Here is a 16550-nt window from a genome sequence, read left to right as displayed (position 1 = left end):
TTATCCCTCTCTCCAGAAACACCCAGAGTTCAGAGGCCTGAATGGCCTCTGCCAGTTCCTACAGTTCATCCCCCTGCCTGATGAAGTGATGGACTTCTTCAAGCCTGTTGCTGGGCAGATTATCCAACTGCTCAAGGGAAAGGCCTTCCTGCCGACACTCAGCTCAGGTGTTACTTACAAATGAAACAAAAAAACAAAAACAGCATTGACAAGAGTAATAAATACAGAGATCATCGTTGTTTTTTTTTAAGCCTTTGAATGTTCCTCTCCTTGCTTTCTGTCATAGAGGGTAACGTTGTGTACAAGCTGCCGTCCCAAGTGGCCGTCTGTCGGGACGCCGTGATCCGCGAGGTGATTGGCGGAGACGAGCTTGAGAGACATCTGTCTCTTTCCTATCTCCATATGGGTTTGAGCCCAGCCCCACCCACTTCCCTGCTCACTCACCTGGGAGTGCGAAACCTGCGGGGATCAGATGTTACCACGGTAACCACAGCCATGGCCAAGGAGCTGATGAGGGAGGAAGGCATCCATTCAGGTGTGTGCACTTAAGAGTGTGTGTGAAGAGAGAAAGAGAAGGACTTGGCAGATTATGTCATCGCACAAATAACTACAGCTGCTGGCACAGTACATGTGCACTGTGTAATGTGCAGTTTACAGTCATTACTAGAATGCTGATATTACATATATGCTGGTATGTCACAAGGTTAAACAGCAACACAATACGGCTAAAGTTAAGAGAACCAAAGTTAATTGCATCACAGTACTGAACGTCCATATACCACACAGTGTTATACCATTAATATTTTATAATGACCAAAACCTTTTTTACATCCTCAGTGTTTTCCATATATTTGTTGTTGGACTGCCATATTATCAATATTGACCACACATAAATAGATACAAATCTAAAAAAAACTCCACTATTTCTCCATCTCTCTCTGTCTATCTTACAAACACACAAACACATTGTCAAGGTTCGGTTTGCCGTTGTTGGACTGACAAAAGTCCAGCCTCATCAGTGAGCCGATGGACTGTAAAATTATCCACAGAATTTTTCCTGTCCCAGTATGTCCCTTTACGGGTCCTCTCTGCGTGCCTTCGGCCATGCAAGGGTTTGACAAAGCCTGAAGAAATGGAGCTAAATATATTATTTTATTATCATTATTATTAATATTTTGTTGCAACTCAGAATTTTAACTTAACTTACTCAGCCACTCAAGGTTATTAGCAACTGTTGCTTATCTCAGTCAGTTTTAGAAATTGTGCCTTTGTCCTTTTCTTAGACGGCGGTCTGCGACAGCTGGCCAAGCTGCTGGTTTGCAACTTCCGAGCTCTGGAGTATGGCTACGGAGAGGCAGACGCCATCTTGCAGAACCTGAGGGATCTACCCATAATCCCCCTGGCTGATGGAAGTGTGGTGGCATTAAATGGAGCGGGAGTTTTCTTTCCAATGGAAGAAACCAAGACTAAGAAAAAGAAATCTCCAGCTCAGCCAGGTAATTTCATGTTAACATATACAACAGCTCACTTACATCACACTCTCGCATTAATTATTAGTTATTCACTGATGGAAAAGAAGTAAAAATCCCATTTGTTTTCTGAATAGAGATTTTGATTTTCAGTCATAATATTGCAACCTTCCAAGGTAGACTGAGCCCAAGCTACGAGGTTTTTGAAACGATGATAAATGCTAGAAGGCACAGGTCTGTATGATATCAACTGCGTTTTATTCACAGAGAAGAATCATCTTCTGAAAGTCCTCCAGTTTGTAATGGTGGAGCTTGCGGTTACCCTGGAAATGTTTACCATTACCGCGTAAATCTGCTCAGATTGAATCGTCCTGTGTTACAACCATGATTTCCTACTCTAAACACACCATGAATGTTGGGAAATTTGTAAAAGGGGGAAAAAGGAGGTGAAAATCAAAACAGGGATCATTCGCAATGATTTATGGGCTGAATAGTTCCTTCACACTAAAATAATTTATGCACACATTCTTATACCTTTGCCTTTTAGTCTGTTTTCCAATATTTGTTTTGCTCTGAATCAAATATTTTGTGGTCAAAATGTATCTCTTAGTTGGTCGGCCTGGTTCCAGACGATTTTCTGAAATGAAAACAAATTTCAGTGGACACATTTAAAACAAGACTTGTCGAGATCTCACTCATCATGTGAGATAATTTTATAGAAATGTAGAATTTACCAAGATCCATGTGCCTCCTGATTAAACAGAGCTATTACTAAAGGAGAAAAATCTTACTTTGATGGAACAAGCTAAAAAATAAAAACAGATAAATATGCATCAACTCAGTGATGAGAGGTGCCCCTCTGACAATGTGTGCCCAGAAACCTCGGCACTGAAACTGGAAATGATTGTGGAACTGAATGTGCTAAATAAAAACAGCATTGAATTCTGATTCATCTGAAGCAAGATACTCTGGTAAACAGACGTGGTAACTGAGACTAAAACTTTATTTATAGCGGTTACAGAAACAGAGTATGTGCCAAGGTTCTGTTCTGTTAGAATTCAGCACATTCACAGACAATGAGAGCAGAGAAGTAGGTTTACGACAAACTTGATCTCTCTCTAACGATATGCCGACACACTCCCTCACATCACAGCACACAAACACACACACACACAAAAGTGGACGAACGCCACTGGTTAGGTGCGTCATCACATTCGCAGACAGTACCCAGAGCAGAGGTTTAGAATGACAGACATGAATAATTGATTTTCACACTCTGATGTAAGCATCCTGCCACTGCACTTTGCTGGCTCTAATAATCCTGTCTGGTGTCTTCGTAAGCGACTCAGAATTCTAACGTAGGACTCGGATTTGGTTCTGCTTCACCTTCATACCTTGCTCTAGGTACACACTGTTTATCCCAGTTTATTAGTGCTTCACACAAGCACATTCATGTCTTAAATTCCTAAAACTCAGGTCAAGTGACAGATCAGATCTGACAAATAAGCTTGTTAAGCTTCATTAACTTTCTTTTAGAGTTCAGATGGGAGGGAGTGATAAGCGTGAACTAAATGTTAGCCAACATGTTCGGTTTTCTGCCAAAGTTGTTATTACTGTATTAATCAGTGAATCGGTTGGTCTAGGTAGTGTCGAAACATAGCCATTAAATATTCAAGGTGATAACTTGTCATGATATGCAGGATTTTCAGTCAGTCTGTCTGTGGATTGCATATTTGTGATCAGGTCTTCCACTTGTCCCAGGGAGTCGCAGTATCAAATCTGGACACATGATACGTTCAATATTAATGAAACTATAATAAACAGGTAATCAGCGCTCTGTAGCAGTCAGTGGGGCGGGGTAGTGTGCCTTCAGGCTGTGGACCAGGTTTAACATGTCTTCTTATCAAAAATCAAGCTAACACTGCAACTAAAAACACAAAGTAGCCTCTAAAAAAGATTCATGTGTTCAGCTAGTTGTAGCTCCACATTTTTTTTTTTTTATGTGCATGTCTACCCAGAGGTAGGTTTATGCATTTTGGCACCAAACCAGTACTGAAGACAAATAGTCAGGAAGACTGTCTTACGTAAGGTGCCTGACTTTTAGTGCAAATACATATGTTACAGCAGTTACATGTGATTGACAACACTATTCACAGACTGTTTAGGTGGAAAGTGAACAAAGAACAAAGCATGATTTAAACAGTTGACGAGTTTGATGGAGGTCTTGACACGGGCAGGTTTTTGTGTCAGTGAATGTGGCTCGGTTTGAGCAAGTGAAACTAATGTCTCATGCGTTTAAACTCGATAGACAACTGAAACGCAGCGTCCTTCTGATTTAAATTTGGTTTAACAAGGGGACATTTGGGTCTTAGCAGATGTATTGACTCTAAATCGAGAGCCATTGTAGTTCAAAAAGTTTTGTGTCTCTGTGTCTTGGAAGTGACATGGTAATTTTGGGGGGGGGGGCAGTAGATACAGATTCATGGTTGTGAACTAGCTTTCTTTTAACATACTGTCTTTCCACAGGACCTCTGTCTGCACTATACAAGGATGTAAAGGTGGTGCATCCCTCTCTGCTGAGCTGTGTGGAGCCCCTGGAGAGTCAGCAGGTTCGAGAGCTGCTGAAACGACTCGGAGTTCATGATCTGGAGCCCCAAGAGCTACTGGAGCAGCACATCTACCCCACAATACGGAACAACAAATGGAAGGTAGTGTGCTAAATGGATAAATCTAGTTTTACCATCTGCATCTTCATTATATCATTCAAAAACGACATTATGCTAATTGTACATATCAGGTTTTGTATCTCTCCCCTTGTAGTTTACTCAAATGTCTTTCTTTCCTTCTCTGACCCTTTTGACTGATTCATCATCAGTCAAAGCCAGAGGCAGTGGTGGTGAGCTACCTTGTTTTCATCAAGCAGCACTCCGCCTCCAGCCACGAGCACTTGGATGTTGCAGTTCCTGTCCTCACCAGCGGGGGGCTGCTGTGCCCAGGGCAGGACAAAGTGCACTTCTCTGAGGAGTACGGCAACATCAATCTGCCAAAGACACTGCCTGGTACAAACACACCAACACAAACGCCCTGCTGCTACTGTATTTGCCTTTTCTTATGGAAACATTTTTTCAGCTGTATGTACATGTTTTTCCTCTGTGGGGAAAACGCTTTGTGATTATGTTAGGGTTTTTTCCTCCATTGTTATGGTTAAAGAAAGCATGACATTCCTAAGAGTATTGAACATAGGTGTGTGTGTGTGTGTGTGTGTGTTTGTAATTTAAGTGGTAGTGGATCAGGACACTTGGCCTGAAGAGGAGCTCAATTCACAAACAAGTTTTAATGTGTTCAAAAAAATCCCTTATATAATTTATAGATAGAAAATTTAAACCTAGTACTTTTTCATCATTGTGGATATTTTGATACTTTGTGCTCTAGTTATTTTAAGGAGAGACTGATACGGTCTTTGTCTTGCTGTTGAGTTACCGCCCAATCTATTCTTGTCCAATACATACAGATTTTCTGTAAACACAAAGACAACTACAAAAATAATACTAAAGCACACTAAAACTATACAAACTATTGTTCAAACAAATGGCATTGGCGACATTTTTGGGAGATGATGATGTTTGTTAAAAATTCTATATTATATACTGTAAATTATGAATTACTCTCAGAAACAACATTAGACTTGCAAGTTACAACTTCTCTAACTTTTCTGGAATAACTTCCATGCATCACAAATCACCTGAAAACTATGCTTAAGTGGACTTGCAATTGTATCCCCCAATATTTCTGACACAGCAGAAAAATATGACGTTATTCTCATATTATATCTTCATTGTTGTAAAGACTCTTTTCTCTTTATGTGACACTAATCTTAAAAATGTAACCTAGTGCTACTTTTCCCTCCACTAGGCTATGATTGGGTCCTGCTGAGTCCCTGCTATGTGGAGACTGACAACGATGTGGAAGGATGGAGGGAGCTGTTCAGCAGACTGGGAGTCAGAGATGGTCTCATCATCCGTAAAGAGACACAAACACTCACTTCCAGAGAACTGGTGAGGAGAACATCGCTCCACCGTTACTTCAGCTTTTTAGGAAAGGCACAAAAGACTAGATCTTTGGCAGCGACAACCCCACTTGTGAGCACAGATGCTCAAAGGGTACGGGTTTGTTGTGTTAGGACACAATATTTACTGGTTGCGTGGACACCCGTGGCATTACAAAGTAACTGCCTCATCATGATGAATCAGGTCGTGATTAAGGGATGAAGACACTAAAGATTAAAAAGGACTAGAGAGATGAATAGCTGCTTTCAGCATGAGCAGAAAAAGCAGGTGAGTAGTGGAAAATGTCACAGACAGAGCTGAGGCTGCACAGGTCAGACATTCCTGATGCCTGTTTTAGCCTGAGCTAAAGCTACGAGGGACAGTATGTGGATTTGTTGATTCATTTTATAACTTGTGCTGCCCTCATGTAACAGACCTTTCTCGCAGCCACCATTTCGGCCCAGCAGGAAAAGCAGGGGATGTAAATAAACAGATAAATTACTGAAGCCATTGTTAATTATTGCTCATATTGTCATGTTTTCACCCTAGTCTGGTTGTTTGTGGGTTTGTATGTATGATTATACAAAGAACACAGGAGATTAACACAAGAGAGTCGAAGGGTGTGGAATGTGTCAAGTAGGAACCCATTCAATTTTGAGACGGATCCAGATCAGGGGGCTTCTAGAATCTAGTGTAGGTTTAGGTCTACAAAGATTAAAAATAAAGAATTGCCCCTTCAAAAGGTCTAATCCAATGTACGTGCACTGGATTTCAGTTCACCATTTACAAGGTGTCAAATCTGGAAAACAATGATGCACCGGAACAGTGACATTTGGAAATAGATTGGGGAAACTTTCAAAAGAGAGCTGCAGTTTTGAAGAAGGAAAAGTCATCCAACATAATCTTTGCAGAGAAACAGTTAAAGCATAATTAAAGCACTGAAGAGCAGTGATTGAACCTATGAGGGGGGTTGCAGTAAGTAGGATGAAATGTAGATTCTTTTTTTGAATTTTTGAATTCAGGGGATGGAAAACTAAGACAAAATCTAGACCATATAGAAATGTGCCGGTATGAATAGTGAAATAGAATCTGATCGGCATCCAGGTGCTAGCTAAATAGGTCACAGTAAGTACTTTGAAGCTGCCTCTGGTGTGTATGGGGAGCCTGGCAGAGAATCAGGGTCATTGTGTTGTGATCAAATCCCTTAGTTCTGGTCGGAGAGAGAGACTCCACTTCATTAACAGTGTGCGTTTTGTTTAATCCTGACTCTTCTCTGTCATTTGGCCCTCCTCCAGGCCTCCAGCCCCTGGTCAGCTGAAAGTGAAATGTGGCACCAGAGGCCTGGGGAGGACTTTGTGCTCGTTGACTACCCCTGCAAGGAGTTCCATGCCCTGGCCACAGCCCAGATGCCTGGCTCCCTCCTCCTGCAGCAGAGAGTGGCCTTGCTGAAGCTGTTGGCGACCAACTGGGACACCGGGTAACAAGCACATTCATTGTCACAAATTCACTTTCATATTTCTCCTCCTCTGTCATGCTCTGTGCAGTGGGTACTGTTCCATTCAAGGACAAGGTGCATTCACTGGGTGTCTGTTATTTTTGGAAATTGAATGGTTATGTTAATGGGATTGATGTTGATGTTAGTCAGGGTCGGGTACTAATTCCTGTTCTATGATGACAGGAAGTAAAGTGGAATTATTGTTCGACATTTAAATCAAAGGACGTGGCACACTAGACTTCTGTTTGTGTTTGATGTTGCCAGAGTCATCTGTCTGGAGATTAATAATCTGGATTTAGGTGCTTTTTGAGCTGCCTCATTTGGTGAGTTACCTTTATTTTAAATTAGAGCACAGCTGCTCAGCTAAGAATGTCAGTCAAGCTCACAAACTCATACCAACTGTTTTCTGCTATTATCATATTTTTCCGATGACCTCATGCGTCGGTCAATGAAAACCTCAGGACCTTGGGAGTCTTTCTACATATTCCTTTGGAGTTATTCAATTCCATTTTATTTGTATAGCGCCAGATCACAACATACATTATCTCAAGGCACTTTAGATAGGTCAGGACCTTAAAACTTATAGAGAAACAGTTCCCACAACGAGCAGCACTTGCAACTGTTGAGAGAACTTGACTCAACGTGGGCGGCCATCTACCCCGATCTGTTGGGGTGAACAGAGAAAAGTTACCATTGTAAGTGCTGACCACTGGCTAAGGAAAGCTGCTTTCAGACATGAACTGAACTCCAAAATCTGGAAATTATCCAGAGGGGCTGTATGTGGGTATGCAAATGTCAAAGTGAGAGGATCTGGACTTTCTCCAGTTTTTCCAGCCAGCCCCCCTAGTAAAAACTCTGGAAAATGTCCTCATGAGATAACGGCAGGGTGACGTTTGAAACGCTCGACAGATGTAAAACTGTAAAAAGACTAAAAGAAAAAATAAATAAATATAGATCTTACAATATAGAAAAACATAATAAAAACGAGCCATAAACGTAGAAGACACTGCTTTTAGTGATAAGGGCCGACATCAGCGTTGATGTGCTGTAAACAAAAACATGTTATCTCTGCAGCTGAATGAATACGTTATGGCCTGGCTCCTGTATGCTGCACCACCCCTCCCCTGAACAATCCGGAGATTTCTGTTTTGTTGTGCAGGCGTCTGACTGCGGATTCTCATGTTGCATTGGTTATATGCGAAGACAAACTCTTGAGAAGGTCAAGATCTATAACTTTGCTTTGACAGATATGATTAATATCATTTAATATAAGATCTCATCTCATCTCATTTTCGTCCGCTTATCCGGGGTCGGGTCGCGGGGGGAGCAGCTCAAGCAGGGGGCCCCAGACTTCCCTTTCCCGGGCCACATTGACCAACTCTGACGGGGGGATCCCAAGGCGTTCCCAGGCCAGTGTTGAGATATAATCTCTCCAACTAGTCCTGGGTCTTCCCCGAGGTCTCCTCCCCACTGGACGTGCCTGAACAGCTCCCAAGGAAGGCGCCCAGTGGGCATCCTTACCAGATGCCCGAACCACCTCAGCTGACTCCTTTCTAAGTAAAGGAGCAGCGGCTCTAATCCGAGTTCCTCACGGATGGCTGAGCTTCTCACCCTATCCCTAAGGGAGACGCCAGCCACCCTTCTGAGAAAACTCATCTCGGCCGCTTGTACCCGCGATCTCGTCCTTTCGGTCATCACCCAGACCTCATGACCATAGGTGAGGATAGGAACGAAGATCGACCGGTAGATCGAGAGCTTTGCCTTGCGGCTCAGCTCTCTTTTCGTTACAACGGTGCGGTAAAGCGAACGCAATACCGCCCCCGCTGCTCCGATTCTCCGGCCAATCTCACCCTCCATAGTACCCTCACTCGCGAACAAGACCCCAAGGTACTTGAACTCCTTCACTTGGGCTAAGGACTCATTTCCTACCCGGAGTAAGCAATCCATCGGTTTCCTGCTAAGAGTCATGGCCTCAGATTTAGCGGTGCTGATCCTCATCCCAGCCGCTTCACACTGGGCCGCCAGCCGATCCAGTGAGTGCTGAAGGTCACAGGCCGATGATCCAATGAGGACCACGTCATCTGCAAAAAGCAGTGACGAGATCCTCAGACCACCGAACTGCAACCCCTCCCCACCACGACTACGCCTCGATATCCTGTCCATGTATATCACAAACAGGATTGGTGACAAGGCGCAGCCCTGGCGGAGACCAGCATCCACTGAGAACGAAACTGACTGGTTAATATAAGATATCACTTTTTATTCTAAATTTTATTTCTAAACTTGAATCTGGGTAGAGATAACAATCGAACTGTAATGACCTGGTCACTTTTACATTTTATGGTCTACAAGTAGCGGTTAGCTTCTACAAGTGCATTGCTTCAAGTACCCTTAAAAATGGCAGGAAATCATAAGGAGATATTAAAGCCAGAGAAAGACTGAATTGGGTTGTGTGTCTATCACAGGGAAAGTATGATGGCAGTATTTTTTCTGAGGTCCTAAGTCAAACGTGGAGCATAACTGTCATCTATTACAGTTATTTATTGGACATGAGTAGATTTTTCTTCAGAGCGTGGATCAGAACCTCTCAGTGCATTTAACGTTGAACATTTAGCATGCAGTGATGCTGAGTGCAGTTGGAATGTAGGTCACACAGTGCTGTCGAGTTTGTTGAGTTGTCATGAATGACATCAAGATCACTGAGCTCCAACTGAAGATGCACAATAATCATCTGTGAAGTTATATGATAGTGTATATTGAGTGTATCTTGTCAAAGAAGTGGTCATAGTGTGGTATTGCCTATTCCTTGACTGTAGGGACCGTTGGAAATCTCTCAACCATTTCTGACTTCAACCCCTTTCATTCTTTCAGACACAAGTACTCTCAGTACCTCACAGCCCAGCTGGTTGACAGTGATGGACGAACAATCAAAAATACCAATTCCTCCTTCTATTACTCCTTGTGTCGTCTTGAATGGGTGCCAGCCCATCGCCCGCTGGAAGGAGGAGAGCAAGAGAGAAAGTACCTCTGTCCCAGCTCAGTCTACCTGACCTCACCTGAGGTCAGCAAACTGCTGGGGACTCATGTCTATTATCTGGACATAGACGCCAGCGAGTTCACCAGAGCTCTAGGTAAAGATATGTCTTCTTTCTATGGTGGGGATCTCTTATTAGTTTGAGATATTACCGAGGATGTTATGTTTTCAACTGCGTTTGTTTGTTAGTTAGAAGAATTACGCAAAAACCACTGAGCCAATATCCCTTAAATGTTGTGTAGGACCGATATATGGCCCTAGGAAGAACCATTTAAATTTTGGAGGTCAGAATTTCATTTTTCCTTTTTTTTTTTTGCAGTGTTTCCCACAGAATTAATTAAATGTATGGAATGTAGCAGGGGTGCAGATTACAGACTTAAGAATAAAAGAGAAGTTCTGGTGTGAGAACGAGAACTGCAATGGATGCCACAACTGCAGCTAAAACTATGAGGTCCGACTGTCTCTGTGGATGGTTTAAACTTTACGGATGATAGAGAGACATGGCTAAATTTCAATTAGTGCTGCAAATAGCTCTTCAATGCATCAAGGGAGCAAAACACAAATTACAGATCTGTTATTTTATTATGAGAAAATATTTTTGATTCCTTTAAAAAACTGTGATGGGACGAGAACTCCACAGTCTGGATTATTAATGGGCAACACTGCTTTTAGCCTTAGCAGAGGTTTGAGCTCTCACAGCGCCCTACCGGTTATCATGTATTTACACCAGGTTGTTTTAAGTCTTTCACATAATGGTCCGTCGTCACACTTTCTTTCACTCCTTCAGGAATGAGACAGAGTATCACAGTGGAGGCTCTGATAAACTACTTGAAGGAGTGGTGTGTCAAACCAGTGGCGGACGACCAGGAGCAGAGACCGCCTGAAGACGAGTCAGAGGGAGCCAGTTTCACATCCACAGTTCAGCACATCCATAACGTGTACACCTATCTGCATACGAACTGTCCCCAGAGCAGCCTGAAGGAGCTGTTCCAGCATACCCCTGCTGTGTTCATCGAGTACAAAAGGTACATAGCTGTGTGCGCATAATTTCTCATGTTTATTTCAAGATTTAAACCCCAGAGGTCACAAGTAAAATTTGCTTCCCCAGGCACAATGATGACTGGTGTTCAGGACGCTTCTACCACCTGAAGGAGGTGTGCTGGAGTGACACAACAACAATGTTCCTGCGCTACAAACTGCTGACTCGCCAACCTGACAGCTGTGTTCAGGAGCCAAAAGTCCTGGCTCCGTTCTACCATCCGCTGGAAGGCATGGAAGACTTCTTCACCAGAGTATGCTGCTTTGTTACCGTTCACCTGAAACACTTCACTTCTCTAGTTTTCATTTGAATTTGCAATCCGGAAAAGGGGTAAATATGCAGATGATGGTTATGTACAGTAGCATCATGCTGAGGCTAAAGCTGCATGTCCCAGGCCAAAAGTCAGCATCTTCACCACATGATCCATTTCAAAGACATGCAAGTAAAGAAACAGCATTGTTCATGTGTTGCGGTCAGCAGTGGCATGATAAAGAATCTGTTGCTTATACCCTTTAAAGTTACGAAAACATTAACATTCTATTCACATCTTGGCCTTAATGTTACACCATCTCAAAGGCCATATATAATATTCACATATCAAGACAATAATTACAAGTTTTGGAAATTAAGATGAGTACTGATAGAAGCCCATATTCAGCCCAAAGTACCCCATTGCTGACACCACACATGATGTCTGATTACACTTACTATACTATCTTATGTACAGCTGCTGAATGTGGAATCCAGCCCCAATATGAAGCAGTATGTCGGTTTGTTGGAACTGATCTGTTCTTCAGCTCCCATGCCAACTGCTGAAGTGCTACAGGATGTGTCAGTGCTCTACGCCAGACTAGGTGAGGACAATCAGATTGCCATTCTTTTGTTTCATAGACTTTGTTCAGACTGTTATCCGTAAGGGATCAGAGCACAGTGTGTTATCCTATTGGAGCAGCCAGAGCATCCATACTGTACAAATCTGTAAAGATCAGATGTTTTTTTAAAGCTGTACAGACATTCTGCAAATAAAATCTAGATAAGCATTTGGTCTCAAGCGGGCCAAATGTTTCTCACTTTTCAGTCACACAATTTTCCTTATTCTTCATGTCCCATCTGCCTGGATCTCCATCTCTCTGCTCGACAACTGTTCTATTTCCCTTTTGACTAGCTTTACAAGTTATAATGTCAGATGATCTCTGTATCTTCATCAGCTCAAAAGTGCAAAATTCGAGTGTCTGGCGAACAGGAGCACAGCCCTCAGTTCGAGCTTAATTCCAGCTACTGCTCCACTTTGAAGGGTGAGTAAAGTTCACACCTTTCACACCGATATGAACAAAATCCACTCGTCACTACCTCTTCAATCTGTGTCTGTGTGTCAGGCTCTCTGCTCGCCTCATCTATTTATTGCAGATGAGCGTCATCCACCACCTGTCAGGATGACACATGTTTTGAAAGCAGCAGGGGCAAATGTGTTGTTGCAGACTGGAGCTGCTCCACACTGGAGACTGAGAAGAGTCCCATAGCTTACTGTACTGTCTGCAGTGCACGTGTTTGGAGTTGTGGCAGCAGGGCAGTTATTTACAGTTCTAATGTGATCAGGAATCTTAGAACACACACATCCTGAATGTGTGTACTCGTAAAGATAGTTTAGTTCTTTTTGAAATGAATTCTAATGGACGAGCCGGAGGGAAGGCTTGGGGAGAATTGTGAGACAAAGATTCTGCATGGGGCGAAAGGCACAGTTGCATGCGGATGTTCTAAGAGCAATAGGAACTTTGTTGTTGTGGTTTAGCTCACTGATTCGGCCCATTACCCCACACTGTCAGCAGATGCTGCAGCACTTGCTGTGACAGAGAGATCATGAAAGAAATTAGTAAGGCACCCAGTTGCTGCAATTTGGATCATACTACAGTCAGACATATTTTTAGATTCAATGTGACTTACACTATTCCAAAGGACAATAATGTTTACACATTACTGGGTATTTTGTAAACAGGAACTGCTGATTTGAAACACTTATGTATACATTCATACTGTATATATGTGCTTAAATAAAATTGGGCTAAAACTGTAGGCCACCATGAATAAATATGATGTACCATCTGACTGGTATTTATTTTTTCAAGCCAATCCCAGTATTGATCATTAAACATTTTCAAATTCAATAAGGTTCTACTTAGTCATTTAAAGATGTGTAACCAATATGTCCTGTAAAAAGTGAATGTGCACAACCACCTGATGGTTTTCATTTCTCCCTTGTGTCCAGGTATGGTGTCTGATAAGAGGGTCTTCCCCACCAAGGATAACACCTGGGTGAGTCTGGCACGCAAACCTATGATTGCTGACAACAAAGAGCTGGAGAAGATCTTTAAAACACACAATGAGGTCTGCCTGCTCAACCTGCCACCAGCAGAGAAGAAGGCTGCTCCCAGGAACCATACTGGGAACTTTGGTATAGCACTGCTATATTTGTTTCCATAAATACGTGTTTTTATACCCAATTGGAGTTTTTGCCAAACCTACGCTGATATAATCCTGTTTGAAATCCCAGGAGAGCGAGTCAAGAGCGTGCCTACCTTCAACGAGCAGGACCGGTCTTTGTTCATGGAGATCTGCCGTGTCCGTCCCCTGTCCCTGTGCGTCAAGACTGAGCCTCAGACTGAGAGCCTGAGGCCAAGTCCATCCATGCAGACCATGGTGCACTCCGTCATGCCCTACATCCAGAGGTTCCTCTACCACCACGAGGACCTAGGTGATCTCTATTCAGACCTGGTCGAAAAGAACATCGGAGGGAAAATCAAACGTCTAACCTTTTGTCAGGTCAGCAGATCACAACTTCAACTTTAACATCGTTTGGGACTTGGAAGTTTCTTGTTTGGATGTTTTTTGGAAGATTGGAATATTTGACCGATTCATACAACTTTACAAAGAAATATTGTGTACACACCATGTAACACACACCTTCGTACGAGTAGAAAACAGCAATGTGTCTGGACACAGTGTCACCTGGAACCTAGAGTATGTACAATTCAAAGTGACGTTTGTTGTTTGTGTCCAGGTGGGTAAGCTGTACATCCGCTACCAGCTGGATGTGGCCGGCAGCGATGAACCTGAAGTGGAGATGCAGGACGTCATCTGTCTGCTGAAGGACGAGAAGGAGTTCTACATCCAGAAGGATCATCTCTCAGCCAACCTGGACATCTGCAGGTATACACACGGACAATTGTGTCAAATTATGAAATGGCTACTACCATGTGTCTTGAAAGTTATCTTACAACACCTTGTATTCCTGTGTGTGTGTGTGTGTGTGTGTGTGTGTGTGTGTGTGTGTGTGTGTGTGTCTGTGTATTTCAGGGAGCTGGTGAAACTGTTCTGCACAGAGAGCAGCCACAGGAAAGAGCTGATGCATTTCCTGAGCGCCCTCATAACCTCACTCGATGTAAGTGATATACGATCCCTTCAAGCATTGATCACTAATCCATATCAAGTGAGAGGGGTCATTGCATACTCGTGGGCTTTCATCCCATCCTCTTGTCTTTGCCATCACACACTCAAACACACACGGATACACTGCTACCACCATGGAGCTGACTGTAGCTTGAACTAATAGGCTGTTTCCCTGGAGGGAGTCACGTTTGCATTACATGGCAACTCGCTCTCATCTCTCCAGCAAGTGCAGCTGCAACGAATTCTGAAGTCAGAGGTTACCAAGCTGATTTTCCCTAAGGCCTCAACTTTGATCTCTATTGAATATGTGATCTTGCTTTTTTTGTGTGCAGAAGCTGTGTTGAGACATGCAGCAGAATTAGGCCGCATTATATAATCAATACTGAATTTAGGATATAAGACGCAACTGACTGTTTGATTTGAGTCCTATGTCTGGTTTTGCTTAAGTCAATAAAATGGAATTTGCGATTGTTTGATTAAGAGTTTTAATGAAGAGATTCTGCAGCATAACAGCCACTTAATACACTGGAGTCAGACAGAGGCGAGAGGATCTGAGGGAGCTTCTTACAGATCCGGCTCTTCTCTCATTGCATCAACTTAATACTTTGACTTTTATATGATGCCAGGGAACTGATCACTCACTGGCAGCACATGTTAATTAGGTCATAGGCATTTTAATAAGAATGTCTGCCAAAGTTAGCGAGAGAATCTGAGAGATGAAATCTAAAGCCTACGCAGCTCAAGTGTTGTTATGCAACTCTTTTTGTAAATAAGCATTTTAGACACTGGATGCGATGCATCAGTGATGTGTCTGTTATGTAAATACATTTGAGAAAACCATATAAAACAATATGATTGCTGTAACTGTGCAGACTATCGGTACCACACTCATTACCTCTGTTTGTGTCTGCAGGACCCAAGAGCTCTGAAGAGACTGTTGGATAAAGAGGACATCAGAGAGCTGCCCAGTGACCAGGAGCAGTGGGAGGTCCCAGAACCTCCCAAACCAGAGATTCAACTGGAGAGAGGTGCGCAGGACACATACACTGTTAACACATCCATCATCAACGATCCAAAATAACTAGGCATCACTGCACTTAAAGACAAACCACTGATTGTACACATCAGAGCATGATTATGGTGTTGGGGAGTACAACTGCATATTTCAAAACTTTATAACAAGCCTTCAATTACTCCAAAGAGAGCCATGTAAAATCTGATAAACCGACTGAAGTTATGTCGCAAATTAAAAAAGTAAAGTTAGAAAGAAGTGAGGTTATCAGAATTACAACCTGATGAGGTCTGTTAATGTTTAAATAAACAGACTCAAGAGAATATAGGACTTCTAAAAAGAAAATAAAGCTCAAACATTCACAGAACACCAGATCTTTATCCGGAGGGGCTCTATGTGAGATGAAAATGTCAGAGTCAGTTGCTGTGGATGTTTTTCTGGAGTTTCCCCTGCAAGCACCTTAGTTTTTAGTCCAGATAATATCCAAGTAAGCACATGTGAGATCAAAACAGGAAACAAAACAGGAAAGGACTCGATCAGGCGTGTCGATGTTTCTGAAACGCAACGAAAGACAATTTAAAAATCTATAGAAGTATCTCTGGATGAAAAAGAGGAGCCAAACATAAGAACCAGAAGAACATGACAACATGGAAACCTGAGAGTCAGAAGTCTTGTACTGGGGCAGGTCCTAATAGTTTAAACTAACGTTACTGACAGAGAAGAGGGAACAGCGTATGTTATGGGGATTATATCCGGTGGTGGATTAATCCATACGTGGAACTGTAGTGAATATTTCCATCAACAGATCAGTGTGGGACTCAATAGATTCATTTTAATGTTTAGAAACATGTTAGACAGTACTAAAAATATTCAATGGACTGCATTTATAATAGCACGAGTAACTCTAGTTGTAATGACCAATCAGAGTACTTGAAATTCAAAGTCACATTATATTCACACATTCATACTTTGCATCGGTAGTTAGGTATGCATTTAGCCTTTTTAAAATGA

At 42.5% G+C, this 16550-nt stretch overlaps 1 protein-coding gene across 2 annotated transcripts in view; it reads left to right on the top strand.

The window, feature by feature from the left end:
• Nucleotides 1-16550, top strand: part of wu:fj29h11 (uncharacterized) — a 37275-nt gene that overhangs the window by 16016 nt on the left and 4709 nt on the right. For both annotated transcript variants that reach the window (XM_062414122.1, XM_062414121.1), the window contains exons 26-42: nucleotides 17-167; nucleotides 287-535; nucleotides 1284-1496; nucleotides 3996-4177; nucleotides 4345-4528; nucleotides 5382-5524; nucleotides 6811-6992; nucleotides 9882-10141; nucleotides 10832-11069; nucleotides 11153-11336; nucleotides 11811-11937; nucleotides 12292-12378; nucleotides 13347-13532; nucleotides 13632-13900; nucleotides 14139-14287; nucleotides 14435-14519; nucleotides 15441-15555. In XM_062414122.1, coding sequence (XP_062270106.1) covers nucleotides 17-167; nucleotides 287-535; nucleotides 1284-1496; nucleotides 3996-4177; nucleotides 4345-4528; nucleotides 5382-5524; nucleotides 6811-6992; nucleotides 9882-10141; nucleotides 10832-11069; nucleotides 11153-11336; nucleotides 11811-11937; nucleotides 12292-12378; nucleotides 13347-13532; nucleotides 13632-13900; nucleotides 14139-14287; nucleotides 14435-14519; nucleotides 15441-15555 — 3004 coding nt within the window. The remainder of the gene's footprint in view (nucleotides 1-16; nucleotides 168-286; nucleotides 536-1283; nucleotides 1497-3995; nucleotides 4178-4344; nucleotides 4529-5381; nucleotides 5525-6810; nucleotides 6993-9881; nucleotides 10142-10831; nucleotides 11070-11152; nucleotides 11337-11810; nucleotides 11938-12291; nucleotides 12379-13346; nucleotides 13533-13631; nucleotides 13901-14138; nucleotides 14288-14434; nucleotides 14520-15440; nucleotides 15556-16550) is intronic.

The sequence above is a fragment of the Platichthys flesus genome, chromosome 20 (assembly GCF_949316205.1).
Source record: "Platichthys flesus chromosome 20, fPlaFle2.1, whole genome shotgun sequence".
Lineage (NCBI taxonomy): Eukaryota > Metazoa > Chordata > Actinopteri > Pleuronectiformes > Pleuronectidae > Platichthys > Platichthys flesus.
Note: the sequence above shows the minus strand (reverse complement) of the source record. Positions and strands in the feature narration are given on the sequence as shown.